Here is a 16,502-nt window from a genome sequence, read left to right on the forward strand (position 1 = left end):
GCAGTTAAATGAACCAGAACAGTGTGCACTCAGAAGTTCTAACCTGATAAGATACATGGGTGATACATGATCTGGTCACAAGAGTTGGGGACTAGTACAAATGTGTACACTACAAACATGTTATTCACTCAACAGTATGTGTTAGCACTTTTATTTCTATTATCTGTCTGTGCTGTAAGGAACAAAACATCCCATTTAATAGCTGATTCCAAGGGTGGTGTTTATGAATTTATTTTAGGGCTTCAAATATATTTAATTTCTTGGTTAGAACAAGAATACAATTCTGATTTTAGAATGATGGAGAACAGAGCTCTGGCTGCTTCCGATGGTCGTAGACCACAGTTTGGGTAATGATATGGGGGTGATTGGGTGAATATGATGATGAGACGGGAGACTGAGGACATTAAATAGCGCTAGATTAATCCCCTGGGTGGTGCTAGACAGTCTCTCCGTGGAAGGGATCTTTTTGGAAATATCTTTTGTTTCCAGAAACTGTTTTCCACAATTGGAAATGCTACCAGTATCTTCTTTACTGTACACTAAACAGCATGCATCTTAGGTGGACTTTTACACAATGATACTATTCTACAACGAGCTGTGTAAATTGCAGTGTATAACTAATTAGTGGAAATGTATTGGAATACATGGTAAGTACATATCTACATCAACACTGTAACATACCTATTTTTATGGTCTACAGATGGAACCGTGCTCATCTAAGGCGGCTCCATCGCAGGCGTGCACTCCCGGCGTGACTTGGCGATCCGTCCGCCAAGTCACGCCGGGAGTGCACAGAGACGCTGTCTCATTCTATGAATGGGAGAGCGTCTCCGTCCGTGCGCGCGTGCCAGGAGAAGCCTGTAGTCACTAGGCGCGCCTGGGCAGCCACACCCAGGCACAGATGGAGCCACGCTAGTACTAGATGAAGTACCCGGCGTTGCCTGGGTTTAAATTTTCCAGTTATAAAGTTATCAATGAGTTGGATGTAATGGTCAACATATTAAAAATAATTAGTAGCTAAGGGATCTATTTAATAAGCCTCGGATGGAGATAAAGTGGATGGAAATAAAGAACCAGCCAATCAGCTGTCATTTTTTAAACCCAGCCTGTGACATGGCAGTTAGATGCTAATTAGCTGGTACTTAATCTCCGTCCTCTTTATCTCCATTCAAGGATTAGTAAATAGACCCCTTAGTAGCTCTCCAACACAACTATGAGGTGGCTACCCAGTGTCATTTTTGTTTTTGGAGTGTTGATAGCAGCCCTGATCCTCAGCTTTCCTTTCTGTTTTCTAATCACTTTTCCATTGCAAGGTAGGTTTAAAGTTTTACTTCTGTTATCAATGTTGCTATTCCAAGGCTTCTGGGTACACAACATTTTTGGCTTCACACCTCCATTTCTGTCAGTTATTTCAGGTCATTGAATTATGGTTATTTCTGTCAGTTATTACAGTTCATTAAAGTTAATTTAAGTTTTCATCCAAATCCATTCAGTGGAAGGCCGGAACAGGCTCCCCGGGTCACAGATCTGCCCGGCACATTCCGACATGAGGTCCAACCGACCCCAACCCCCAAGTATGTCTTCCGGGATGCAATGTTATCACTCTGAAGTTTTTTTTCAAATCCATCCAGTGGAAGGCCCAGAACAGGCTCCCTAGATCAAAGTTTTGACCAGCTTACACCAATGGGAGGTCAAACAGGGACCCCAACCCCCTACTGTGAAGCGGTCTTTCAAATCCATCCAGTGGAAGGCCCAAAACAGGCTCCCTGGGTCAAAGTTCAGCCTGGCACATCCCGCTGTGAGGTCCAACCGGTACCACAACCCCCCCTAAAACCTAGCCAGGATCCAACTGGACCACCTCACATTGGTTTCATCCCAAACAGTGCAGGGGTGTCAGAATACATAACCGGACAGACAAACACACCAATGAATTTTATATACAAGATTTCCTCCATGACAGAACATCCATCAATGCTCTGTATGTTGCTTTCTGTCACCAATTTACTCTTAATACACATTATTTTCTTTACTATAGCTCATCACATGACATAATATCAAAGAAGGCACCTCAGAACAATATAACCCAGATATGTAATGCCCTGTGTCCACATACCATCTGTATATCTCCCAACATTTGCGTGGTCCCCAAAACGGAACATAGGGGCGTGGCTGGATGCGTGATTACAACTTCAATGGATATGGTCATGCCAGAGATCCCACTTCCCTGGCCAAGTATTTTAAGGACCCAAAAAAAAACAAAAAAAAACATTGTTTGCACAGAATACCTACTGAGCCCTATAATTTTGGACAAAACTCGCTACTGCGGGACAGACGTCCAAAATCTGAACAAGTCTATCCAATGTAGGATGTTTTGGAGGAATGCGGGTCAGCCGTGCTTTGCTCCATTGAGTCACTAACAGACTGCACCCAGCAGTAACATAAGAGAATGAGAAGTAAGGATCACGTTTGCATGGTTTGTCCCAGTTAGCGTGGACATCTCCATGAGAACGTTCTAAAAGCCTCTGGCCCCAATACACTTGCTGCAAAGAGCAATGTTTACTGTTGGGAAGACTACGACCCCCAGCAAAACAAGAACCATTCACCTGTCAGTTAAGACACTTTTGATCTCTTGTAATTGAGCAAGTTCCTGGAACTGAAGCTTCTTACCGCAGAGATTGTCAAAATACTTACACACAGACAACCTGTAGCAAACAGAATCCCGATAACGCCAATCATTTCCCTCTAATTTACAGCTCATAATAAAGGAATCCTGTCAGATCAGCTGATCTGTTCTGTAGTCAGCTGCAGTTTAAGAAATAAAAATCAATGTGCAACTTTCATTAGACACATAAAAAAGAAATACTTGTTACTTTGTTACAAAGATAATATTCAGGATGCTTAAAATTAGTATATATAAACTACCTATCATATAGGCAGTAGTATTATTTGAACACAAGCAGTTGCCGTTTGTAGATATAAATAACCGTATATAACTGGTTTTGTGTCCATTTGGTTAGAATGATTCCGTTTTTAACAATATATCCAATAATTCTTAAACATGGTCTCAGATAATGTCCGCAGCTGCACTGGAGTCCCAGACCATTGGTTGTTGTCTGGCCAGGTACGCTATGCTTCTACCCCTGTAAAAAATGGATTTTAATTACCTACCGGTAAATCCTTTTCTCGTAGTCCGTAGAGGATACTGGGAATCCATTTAGTGCCATGGGGTATAGACGGGTCCACTAGGAGCCTTGGGCACTTTAAGAATTTGATAGTGTACGCTGGCTCCTCCCTCTATGCCCTTCCTACCAGACTCAGTCTAGGAAACTGTGCCCGATGAGACGGACATACTTTGAGAGGATAAATGAGGAAAGTGGTGAGATTACGAACCAGCACACACAGAACAATAGGAAAGCCGTGCTAACCAAACTTGAAACATGAACAGCAACAGCTGAACAAACCAGAATACTTAACTAAGTAACAGCGCAGGAAAAAACAAAGCACCAGGCGGGCACCCAGTATCCTCTACGGACTACGAGAAAAGGATTTACCGGTAGGTAATTAAAATCCTATTTTCTCTTACGTCCTAGAGGATACTGGGAATCCATTTAGTACCATGGGGAAGTACCAAAGCTCCCAAACCGGGTGGGAGAGTGCTGTGGTTCCTGCAGAACTGATTGACCAAACTGAAGGTCCTCAGAGGTCAAAGTATCGAACTTGTAAAACTTTGAAAACGTGTTCAAACCTGACCAAGTAGCTGCTCGGCAGAGCTATAAAGCCGAGACACCCCGATCAGATGCTCAAGAAGAACGCACCGACCCAGCAGTGTGGGCCTGTACATATTTTGGAACCAGCAATCCTGCCGTGGAATAAGCATGCTGAATAGTTAGCCTAATCCAGCGTGGGATAGACTGCTTTGAAGCAGGACACACAATTTTATTGGGATCATAGAGAACGAACAGCGAGTTGGATTTTCTGTGACGAGCTGTTCGCTTTACATACACCTTCACAACATCCAAAGACTTTGAAGTAGCAGAGGTGTCCGTCACAGCCGGAACCACAATAGGTTGGTTGATGTGAAAAGCGGACACCACTTTAGGAAGAAATTGCTGACGAGTTCCGAGTTCAGCTCTATCCTCATGGAAAATGAAGTAGGGACTCTTGTGAGACAACGTCCCTATCTCCAACACACGTCTTGCTTAGGCCAAAGCCAACAGTGTGATGTTCTTCCACGTACTTTACGTCAACCTCCTGTAACGGTTCAAACCAGTCCGATAGGAGGAACTGCAGCACCACATGGAGATCCCAAGGTGCCGTGGGAGGCACAAAGGGAGGCTGGATGTAGAACACCTTTCAAGAAGGTCTGGACCTCAGGGAGAGAAGCCAATTGTTTCTGAAAGAAAAAAGACAAAGCCGAAATTTGGAATTTAATAAAGCCTAGGAATAGGCCCACATCCACTCCCAAATGCAGAAAAAACAAGAGACGTCCCAGATGAAATTCCACCGCGGAATATTGTCTGCCCTCACACCAAGAGAAGTACTTCTTCCATTTACGGTTGTAACGTTTTAACGTTACCCCCTTACTGGCATAGTCGGGATGACCTTGTCCGGAATCCCTCTCCTGGCTAGAACCAGCCGTTCAACTTCCATGCCGCTAAACGTAGCCGTGGTAAGTCTTGACAGACGAATGGGCCCTGTTGTAGAAGATCCTCACGAAGAGGCAGAGGCCACGGATCTTAAATCAGCATCTCGAGAAGATCTGCATACCAGGATCATCGAGGCCAGTCCGGAACAATGAGGATTGAACCTTTTCCCTTTTTATTCTCTTGAGAATTCTTGGGATCAGAGGAAGTTAAGGAAACACGTACACCAGTCGGTAGACTACCACCGGAACAACTCTGGGTGGAAGCCCCACTCCCCCGGGTGCAGGTCGTGCCTACTGAGGAAGTCTGCTTCCCAGTTGTCTACTCCTGGAATGAAGACCGGCGACAACGTCACGGCGTGTTTTTCTGCCCAGAGGAGAATTCTTGACTTCTCTGACATTGCTGCTCTGCTTTTTATTCCGCCCTGTCAGTTTATGTACGTTACCGCCATTACATTGTCCGACTGGACTTGAATGGCCTAATTCCGAAGTAGAGATGAGGCCTGCAAAAAGGCGTTGTAGATTGCCCTGAGTTCCAAGATGTTTATTGGAATGATGACTTCCCGACTTGACCATCTTCCTTAAAACTGCAGCCACTGGGTGACTGCTCCCCAGCCTCTGAGGCTTGCGTCTGCGGTTAGCAGAAGCCAATTCTGAATCCTGAACCTCCGACCCTCGACGGGGTGAGAAGTCTGTAACCACCACAGAAGGGAGATTCTGGCTTTTGGCGACAGACAGATCCTCTGGTGCATGTGAAGATGCGATCCGGACCATTTGTCCAAAAGATACAGCTGGAAGGGCCTCGCATGAAACCTTCCATACTGAAGCGCCTCGTAAGAGGCCACCATTTTCCCCAGAAGGCGAATGCACAGATGCACCGAGATCCGGGTTGGCTTTAAACAGCCCGAACCATCGACTGGATTTCCATAGCTTCTTCAAGGGAAGGAACACTCTCTGAGACTCTATGTCCAGTGTCATTTCCAGGAAGGAAAGCCTCTGCATCAGTTCCAGGTGAGATTTTGGTAAATTCAGAATCCACCCGTGATCCATGAGTAGTCTGGTTGAGTGGCCAATGCTGTCCAACAACCGCTCCCTGGACGGTGCCTTTATCAGAAGATCATCCAGGTACGGAATTATGTTGACTCCCTGTTTACGGAGTAGAAACATCATCTCTGCCATCACCTTGGTGAACACTCTCGGTGCCGTGGAGAGACCAAATGGCAGGGCCTGGAACTGGTAGTGGCAGTTGCAATGAAAACCGTAGATAAGCCTGATGAGGCACGCATCCTTGATATCCAGAGACACTAGGCATTCCCCCACCTCCAGACCTGAAATAACCACTTCAGAGATTCCATCTTGAATTTGAACACTCGTAAGTACGGGTTCAACGACTTGAGATTCAAAATCGGTCTTACCAAACCGACCGGTTTCGGTACTACAAACAAGTTGGAATAATATCCCTTGTTTTGCAGATGAGGTGGAACTGGAACAATGACCTGAGTCTGTACCAGTTTTTGAATGGCGTCCTGTAGGGTTATATTTGCTTCTTGTGAAACTGGGGATAAAAGGTGGCGAGACAAACCACACTAGATCGCTCCAGTCTCTACAGAAGACCTCCTAAGAGAGGAGGTGTATTTCAGCAGGAGACTGACGAAATATATACATATAACCAACTACCTTATTATTTAGATTAGAAAAGAGTATCTTTCCAATAAATTTCAATGGTTGGTGGTGCTCCCCAGAGTCAGAAATAGCACATTGTTATAGAAAGAAAAGAAGACTCTTTTTTGGGGGCACTCTTAATAATAATAATAATACACCTGTATATGAAGAGTACTGTTATTAAAATATAACTTTTATTAAGTATGTCTAAAATATCAGAGATTGTGTATACAAATAATTTTTGCAGCAAAAGTCATACCCTGCTATTCAATTCGATGTAGAATTATTCCCAAAGTGGGTATTTTATGGGTTGTGAAAGCCCACAGTTGATAACCACAATCCTATCCTCGTTAAGACCTATATTGGTATCGAGGTGAACTATCCCTGAAAAACGGCACTCTTAGTCTAATACAAAAATTACCATGAAGGCAGGAAATAGTGGTAGCAGAGTGCGTATAGCACTGCTATAGAATTTCTTCCTTCCTATTGATAGATAGCTCTATCCTGCTATTACTATACTCGGTATAGGCGACGGATAATATTCTCAATCTCATTAGGTGATCAATGTTGGAAATTCTTGAAACAAGGGTAATTTAAAGAAGATTAAATCAAGGAGGTTTTATGTTGGTATAACCTGAACATAATAAGTTATAATGCCATGTTGGTCAATGGGTTGTGTTTGAAAGATACTGTCAAAGGTGAGTTACCCCGAATTTCCACAAATGTAAACTCATACAGGTATCACATACATGCTGCAGAAAGGTTTATCACAGAGCTCAGGCTGAAAGAGCAATACAAGGCTACTATACTATTTGTAAGATACAAATTGCAGCCGTGTTCTTATTGTAGTAAAAAAGCCAGTATGTAGGTTTATTTACATTTGTAGAGTGCAATAAGTGGATATAGCTCACAACAGATGCACCCAGGTGTCCATAGTTTATCTGTAAGGGTTATTTAGACCGTAATCAGTATATTCTTTCAGATTATAGGGATACAATGTGCAAAGACGCTGCATGTGACGGGATGTGAACAAGCTTAATGAGTGAAACGCGTTATCCAGTCCACAGCTGAACCGGAGCTGATGCCGCTGCTAGTGGGAGATCTGTGAGCCCACACGCCCGTGAATCGGGCTCCCCACTTTTTTCAACCACAGTACTCTATTCCTGAATAGGCACCCCTACTCAGCTAACTCTCATTCCTGCATTGCGCTGCGGCTCCCTGCAATGTCCTTGGACATCAGGTAGCCGTATGCGCTCTAACGGGAATAGCAGAACGGCTTCTTTCTTCCTTCACAATCAGTGGAACACCCGGCTACTCTCTCATCTTCCATCCGCTGATTACCATAGGTGCAGGTAAAATCATGATGGAATGACAGTAGAAGTTGCAGGATTAACTCCCTGGTTTCTTTTTTCTCTCTCATGGTAGATGATCTCTAGGGTATTTTTCCATTAATTGACATATGTTATCATGATTATATAGTTTTATCACTATGATGTGCCCCAATCACCTTTAATTGATATTTATACCTATTTCATATGTGGCTTTTGGTGAATATGTGCATTTGAAATAACGTAATTAATACACTGTGTCTATTTGATATTTGGATGCTAGACGATTTCTTGAGCATGGGTAATTTTCCAATATTTGACATATGGTATCATGATCGCATAGCTTTTGTCACTATAATGTGCCCTAATCACCTTTAATTGATACCCATTTTTATGTAGTTTTTGGTAAATATGTGCAATTGAAATAACGTAGCTAATACACTGTGTCCATTTGATTTTTGGAAAATTTATCTTGTTTAAATGTTACCTATGATTCATGCAGGCTCTCATATTTAATCAGGATTAGTTCAATCACCCTATAAGCTAATTGTGACTATGTATGCTGAAGATTTCAAAGGTTTTTGATAAGGTGGCATAAAACGTCACATCGTGACGTTCCGTTGCGAGAAACTTGTAATCCATAGATGTAACTGAATAATGGTATTAGCGGCTACAACTAAAAAGGCACATTGTATCCCTATAATCTGAAAGAATATACTGATTACGGTCTAAATAACCCTTACAGATAAACTATGGACACCTGGGTGCATCTGTTGTGAGCTATATCCACTTATTGCACTCTACAAATGTAAATAAACCTACATACTAGCTTTTTTACTACAATAAGAACACGGCTGCAATTTGTATCTTACAAATAGTATAGTAGCCTTGTATTGCTCTTTCAGCCTGAGCTCTGTGATAAACCTTTCTGCAGCATGTATGTGATACCTGTATGAGTTTACATTTGTGGAAATTCGGGGTAACTCACCTTTGACAGTATCTTTCAAACACAACCCATTGACCAACATGGCATTATAACTTATTATGTTCAGGTTATACCAACATAAAACCTCCTTGATTTAATCTTCTTTAAATTACCCTTGTTTCAAGAATTTCCAACATTGATCACCTAATGAGATTGAGAATATTATCCGTCGCCTATACCGAGTATAGTAATAGCCGGATAGAGCTATCTATCAATAGGAAGGAAGAAATTCTATAGCAGTGCTATACGCACTCTGCTACCACTATTTCCTGCCTTCATGGTAATTTTTGTATTAGACTAAGAGTGCCGTTTTTCAGGGATAGTTCACCTCGATACCAATATAGGTCTTAACGAGGATAGGATTGTGGTTATCAACTGTGGGCTTTCACAACCCATAAAATACCCACTTTGGGAATAATTCTACATCGAATTGAATAGCAGGGTATGACTTTTGCTGCAAAAATTATTTGTATACACAATCTCTGATATTTTAGACATACTTAATAAAAGTTATATTTTAATAACAGTACTCTTCATATACAGGTGTATTATTATTATTATTAAGAGTGCCCCCAAAAAAGAGTCTTCTTTTCTTTCTATAACAATTCTTGTGAAACTGGTAAGCCTAATTTGAAGAATCTGTGAGGTAGAAGCTCCTGAAACTCCAGTCTGTAGCCCTGGGAAATAAGATCTATGACCCAGGAATCCTGGCAAGATGTTGTCCATATGTGACTGAAAAATTTTAGCGGGCTCCCACCTGCCAGTCTTCCGGGCTTCCAGGCATCGCGGTCCACTGTCATGCTGAAGGCTTTGAGGAAGCAGAACCTGACCTATGTTCCTGTGAACCGGCAGTTGATGGTTATTGTGGTTTACCTCTAGCGCCTCTGGTGGCTGTAGAAGAACCTCTGGTTTTGCCCTTAAACTTGGCAGTCCGAAAGGACTGTAGATTGTGTCCTGAGTAGGCCTTCCTGGCTGGGGGAGCTGCAGAAGGAAGATACGTGGACTTATCTACATTAGCTTTGGAGATCCATTTGTCTAGTTCATCTCCAAATAAGGCCTCTCCTGTGAATAGTAGGCCTTCCACGCCTTTCCTGGAGTCCGCGTCAGCAGTTCACTGGCGTAGCCATAAGACTCTGTGCGCTGACACTGCCATAGCAGTGGTGCGTGCATTAAGCAATCCTATTTCTTTTATGGCTTCCACCATAAAATTTGCAGAGTCCTGTATATGTTGCAAGAGTAAAATAATCTCCCCCTGAGGCAAGGTACCTAACCCCTCAATTAGGTTACCCAACCATTTGGCGATGGCCTTAGTAATCCACCCACACGCTATAGTGGGTCTTTGGGCCACCCCAGCAGCTGTATACAAAGATTTGAGTGTATTCTCAATTCTTCGATCAGCCGTGTCTTTTAGGGAGGCTGCACCCGAGACAGGCAATACAATTTTCCGTGACAGCCTAGATACTGATGCATCCATTATCGGTGGATTTTCCCATTTTTTCCTATCCTCAGGAGGAAAGGGAAAAGATTATATCAACCTTTTAGGGATTTGAAATTTCCTATCAGGATTAACCCACGGTTCTTCAAACAGAGTATTTAGTTCCTTTGACACAGGAAAAGTGGCTGAGGAATTCTTTTTTTATATTAAAATAAGATTCCTCAGTCTCCTCTGTTACCTTATCAGGGATATGCAGAACATCTCTGATAGCTTCTATGAGAGCCTCTATTCCCTGTGACAGAGTAGCCTCCCCCACCTCTGAGTACACCTCCCCCTCCTCCATGTCTGACCCCTAATCATCAGAGTCAGACTGCAGGATGTGGGTCAAAGGACGTTTTTGCGGACAAATAGTAGGGGACTGAGACGCTGGTTTGGGTACAGACTCTTTGTTCATAAACTCAGTCATCGATTGTCTTAAGTATTGCGTCTCTCTCTCATTGCAGGACAATTTAGTTGAAATATTGGAAATCATTCCCCAATGGAATCCAGCCAAGCAGGCTCCGCCCCGCTAGCTTGGGAAGGTACACTGCACTGAGTACACTGCAGTGAACCCCCTGGAGAAGAGGAACACTGTGCCTTACATGAAACACACTCTTTGTCTGACATACTGTGACAGTGACAGCCCACACACACAGGAAAAGGTTAAATGCACAATTAACCCACAAAGAGCCCTTCAAGAGAGACACAGAGATAGCCTGGAGCCAGCACACTTACTGCTACTGGCAAAGTTAGCCGGGTCACAGACTAAGAACCCAAATTGGGGACTTAGTACACTAGTAGGCGCTCCCCCCTGCTATGATCCCCTGGTACCGCTGAGTTAATCTGGAGTCTCTCCGGAGGAGCTGCGTGTCCCTGTCAGTCAGCATCTGTGTCCACTGCAGAGGGAAAATGGCGCTGGTGAGCTGCTGGATCCGTTCATAGTGAAGTACCGCCCCTTCAATGGCGCACGGTCTTCTCGTTTTTTTATACTGGCTGAGGTAATGTTAGTGCTTAATATGAAGTCTGTCGCCTTTTAATTCTGTGATGCCAGTCTGGGTACTGTGTACACCCGTAGTGTACTTAGACTCAGTTCACTCCGTCAGAAGCAGTGCACCTGCACTGTGTACAGAGTCTGGAGACTCCGCCGCCCCCGTAGAAGCCGTACGTCTCCATACCCTCATGCCGCCATAATGGCCGACGACCCACTAACCGGAACGCCGGCATAGTACTCACCACTCTTTAATCTTCTGGCTCTGTTAGGCGTGGCGGCATGCTGCGGGAATGTATGCTTGCCGTGGTCGGGCGTTCAAATTTTTCCCTCAGGAGCTAGTGTCCTGTCAGTGGGGAACGGGACCATTAACCATTCAAGAGGTTGGGCCGTCCCCCCCCCTAAGTCCCATGAAGCAGACAGGCTGGTGCCACCCAGTCCTGCCTGAAAATAACAAACAGATAAAATAAATGCAGACAACTCTTTCGGAGCTTCCAGCGACGTGACCGGCTCCTCCGGGCACATTCTAAACACAGTCTGGTAGGAGGGGCATAAAGAGAGGAGCCTTTGCACACTATCAAATTCTTAAAGTGCCCAAGGCTCCTAGTGGACCCGTCTATACACCATGGTACTAAATGGATTCCCAGTATCCTCTAGGACGTAAGCGAAAACTGATATTGTTCTCACCCACACGGTATAATGCAAACATGATGAATCAGTCCTGTCAGCGACAATGGGGCTCAGTCTCCTGTAGTGCTTGCAAGCTGACAGTGGTGGCTATTTAGAGCTCCTACGATGGTTTGCCGCCCGACGTAGAGGAATTTCTAATGACAGCGGTGAGATAGCTTATTGCAATCCCGGCAAAGTTCACCTGAGGGGGAGGGCGTACCTGTGCTTGGCAATGTTTTCACTGGTTTGTAGTGACGGACAACGGCTACTGCTTGGTTAGCTCAGTCTCAATGCATTTCTCCGCTAATGTACAACCAGCGGTTTCATCAGGAGACACACTTTGAAAAAGGCTGGCCTACAGTATATGATAGGTTGCTTCTAGATCCTTTTTTAATGAATGTATTGTTATCTTACAATCTTTATATGTAATGAAACCTCATTTTAAGCATCCTGAAAATGACCAGTGCTCCTTTGCTGTTACTTTATAACGAAGTAACAAGTATTTCTGTTTTATGTATCTAAATTGACATCCAGATGGTCGAATAGGAGCAGCTACTACATTTTAATTATTAGTGGCTATGTTTTGAGATCTGTTAAAGGTGCGCCTGTTTATGTCAATTCTCTACGAATAGACGGATAGATTGTCTTAAGTTTCATTAGATACTCATTTCCCTTCACAGTTAAGGCTCAATGTTATTGGCAATGTAAATACAAATTAGACATTTCAATGGTACTCTGTAAAAACCTCACAGCTTGAGAGTATTTTAAGCAGAAGCTAAGTGCTGCATTATAGACAAGAGGCAGCATTAGTTTTGTTGACAAAAAGGGAGAGAGACAATATAAGTCACCAAATAAATTAGCCCATCGAAGCGTTGTGTGTGACAACATTCCCCCACACTTACCAAATGGCTAATAGCTTACATTAATCATGATACTGAGTTTATAATGGAGTTTGCAGCTGTTCTGCGGACAAATTGTCACTAGTTATTGTTAATAAGAATATCTAAAATAGTGCAATGTGATCTTTCTATGGATAAGTACAATTTCAAATGCTTCCACAGATTCTCCTTGTGACTGAGGTCTGGGCTTCCTCTGGTTATTCTTACGTATTCTATCTTTCTGTAGTTAAGCCACTGCAATATGGTTTCGGCCATATGCTTTGGGTTACGTTTACATATTGGAATATGAGCCTCCTAAAATTTAGGACTGCAGCAGGATTTCCTCTCAGACTTATCTAGATCTTGCTCCTTCCATTTGGGAAATATCCCACTTCATTATGCTTAAGTGTCATGAAGGAATAGTGGGATTGATGTATGAAGCAGTGAAAAGTGAGCCAGTAGGGAAGTTGCCCATTGCAACCAATCAGCATTGAGGTAATATTTATCAATTGCATTCTAATAAATTATCTGGAGCAGCTGTTTGGTTACCATGTGCAACTTATCCACTGGCTCACTCTTCTCACTGCTTTATACAGTACATCTACCCCAGTGTTCCTCTGGTGATGACCGGTGCAACACTAAACATCACTTATTATTACCATGATCTTTACTAGAGTAAGGACATGTTACACTAATACTCCTTTTCCACTAGCTAAATTTACCCATGTTTTTTTACGGGGGCGCGCATCAACACAGGTTTTTAGTTAGTGGAAACGGCTCAACACGGGTTGAGTGACCCTGGAATCCTACCCGGGTAGCTACCTGGGTTGAACACGGTAATGACCCGGGTAATTGTGCAGTGGAAACGGTCATTCCCCGTGTTTCAGAACAGAGTAACATCAATAGGCTTTTACAGAGCTTACCCGGGTTAAGTGGAAACAGATGTGACCCGAGAATAACCCTTGTCGAAGTGCCGTGGAAACGGCGGGGCCGACATGGGTTGTAGCCGGGTAAAACATCCTGCATCGGATCCGGAACTCAGGTGGAAAAGGGGTATGAGTTGTACACTAGGGTAGACCATGAGAGAAATTACATAAAACTACATGAAACTATAGGAAAAGATGGGCTTGCCAAAATGAGCTTGCAATCTAAAGGCCCCAATACTAATCCATATTTCCCTGACCAGAACCGGTGATCTGACATTGATGATTGTCGATCAGTTGGGTAATTGAAGAAACTCTTAATTTTAAAAATCCCTAATTTGCCGATCCCAACCATTTTCTCACGCAGGTCTTTTTAGATTAATACCAAATTAAACACTTTAATTTTAAAAAGATGGAGACCGGTCAACAAATTATGCGACCTCTGGAAATGTGACTGGGACAGGGTTTATTAGTATCTTAATGTAAGGAGTAAATGTAAAAAAAAATTAGCAAGTTTATTTTTTTTATTAATCTATCATTACGGAGTATTTTGTATTGATTACTGGTAGGATTGGAATAAAAACACTAATAAGGGGTCAATCCAACTGCATGCAAGATGCCGTGGTTTTCCAGCGCTGGCAGCGGCACTGCATCTAGCAAACCTCGTGGCCCACTTTCAACAGAAACTGAGCGAGATCAGCCTGCCGTAAAGCGCGGCTGTTGCCGCACAAACTCTTGGGTGTGAGAAATTTGCATGAAATTGCATCAACCCTTAAGATTGCAATGACGTACACAGAAAATAGTTACGAAAAAAGTTAAAAGAAAACTGTAGAATACTTTGAATATCTACCCAATTCTATTCAGGGATGATCTTTCCATAATAATGTGAAGCAGTGAGGGCTGTTGACTTTGCAAGCAAGTGAGCAGCTTCTCCATTAAAAATGCTTTCCTTAATTATGTACAGTGTGAGCTGATAGGCTCCATATCTATGTAATAAAATCAACTGCTGATAAAAATATCATCATCACGTTGCAATGTTATGACAGTTGCTCTCACCTCGGAGCCCCTCCCACCTGAGTCAGATACAGTACACAGGAAAGAGTGAGGAGGCAGTAATAGGGAGAAACAGTGGGGGAGTAAGAAGAAGTGGGGAGAAAGTATTGGAGTGGGGTAAAGAGAAAAGGTGGAAGGAAGAAAGAAGTGGGAAGAAAGTGTCAGGAGGAAAGAGAAAGAGAGAAAGGGGTTAGAGATAGAAAATAAATACATCACTAAAAGCCAGACAACACCGGTCATTTCAGCCAGTAGTAAAACAGATGCACTGTTCATGATGTCTTCTCCATAATGCTCACGCATTCTTCTCACCTTGGATGATTTCCGACGGCTCCTCCTAGTCCACACTACAACCAATTTGTCGGGCTGCCTATAAAAAGACGAAAGAATAACACATGCAATTTAGTTACAAAAATTTTTTAACATAGGAATGACAAATGTATAATGCTACATTATGTCGAGTACTTTATCCAGTCATCATATAAACATTTAAAGCTACAGATAAGTTTCCTAATTATCCTAGCAAATGACGCACCAGCACAATCCATTTTCAAGGCTAGATGATTCGGCAGGGAAGCGCTCTTAGCAGGTTTCAACTTCCATGGCCCAGAGCTCTCAATGTATGCTAATATGCACTCACTCTACAGCCAAAACTGAGCAAATGTTAACACCAAGAGATACTAGAGGTGTGATGGTCTTGCCATACAATCTTAGGGTTCTCTTTCACCATTTTGCAGAATGGCATTCCAATTTGCAGAATTTACAGATATGAGTCGATGACAATTGATTCGTTTTTCTGTGTGGTGTGATCGCTGTAGGGCTGGGAACAGTATAGGTCAAATAACATTGGCGAAGGTTGTACAATTTCTCAGCAAATACGGAACAATGTGAATATGATAAGAGGTTGTACAGACTGTGCATTTACTAGGATTGTGATTATCCTATTGAAAACTGCAGATACAAAGGCTCTAATGTCGCGGGATCCCATATTTATACTCGCACTCTCCTGAGATTGCGAGCAGAAAATCGGCAAAAAGTCTGTGGCTTGGGGTGCCCAAACAACAGTATAGAAGGCTTAATAATACATCGCCACTACAAAAACTAAAGAGCAGTAACACAATAACTGGAAAAATAGGTATAGTTATGACACTATCTATTCAGATATCCAGATAAAGCCACATTTTAAAAGTCTCCCACAGAACAATCCTTAGGAGACTTATAGAACATAAATTAGATGTGCTGTTGAAAATAGGAAAAGGATCAGTCGCCTTCTACTTGAGTGGAAATAGTCCCTGTTGGTCGGCATGCCGACCATCGGGATAGTGAGCCGTCGGGCTCACGGAGGAGGTCATGTGACTGTCGGTCAGCCGACCGGCGGTCACATGACTACCACCCCTTGAAATAAACCTATCCAAAAATCAATATTAACAATGGCTGTTAACAGTTTGCTATACGTGTGATCCATATATTCACAAGCCTCGCATACCTGCATTTATATTTTAGCACTAATGATCAATGTTGCATAGTAACCAGTATAACATACAGCATTCCCATCCACCACAAGGTGACAGGTGAGACAGTTACTTATGATGCAGGGCACATAAAAAATATATATTCAATGTAAGACAGCTACAGCATACTGGCAGTGTACAACAAACAAGAAATATATTTTACATTTTTAGACAGGAGAAGCCAGAATGTTATGTAGAAGGGAATGTATAAAAGGTCATATAGTACAGCAAAGTAGTCAAAAATCTAACAGAGATTGCTGTAATAGGTAGCAGTCTAACTTATCTAAGCAACTCTTACAAACCTACCATGAGAGTTATAACAGCTAACAATTTTTCAGAAATTATAAACTGATTATTTCCGAAATTAAAGGGTTTATAAAATTAAATAGTTT

General features: G+C 42.7%; 1 protein-coding gene across 10 annotated transcripts in view; it reads right to left on the bottom strand.

Annotated features, from left to right (window-relative positions):
* Window positions 1-16,502, bottom strand: part of EHBP1 (EH domain binding protein 1) — a 643,275-nt gene that overhangs the window by 510,659 nt on the left and 116,114 nt on the right. For all 10 annotated transcript variants that reach the window (XM_063918463.1, XM_063918471.1, XM_063918465.1 and 7 more), the window contains exon 3: window positions 14,912-14,969. In XM_063918463.1, coding sequence (XP_063774533.1) covers window positions 14,912-14,969 — 58 coding nt within the window. The remainder of the gene's footprint in view (window positions 1-14,911; window positions 14,970-16,502) is intronic.

The sequence above is a fragment of the Pseudophryne corroboree genome, chromosome 4 (assembly GCF_028390025.1).
Source record: "Pseudophryne corroboree isolate aPseCor3 chromosome 4, aPseCor3.hap2, whole genome shotgun sequence".
Classification (NCBI taxonomy): domain Eukaryota; kingdom Metazoa; phylum Chordata; class Amphibia; order Anura; family Myobatrachidae; genus Pseudophryne; species Pseudophryne corroboree.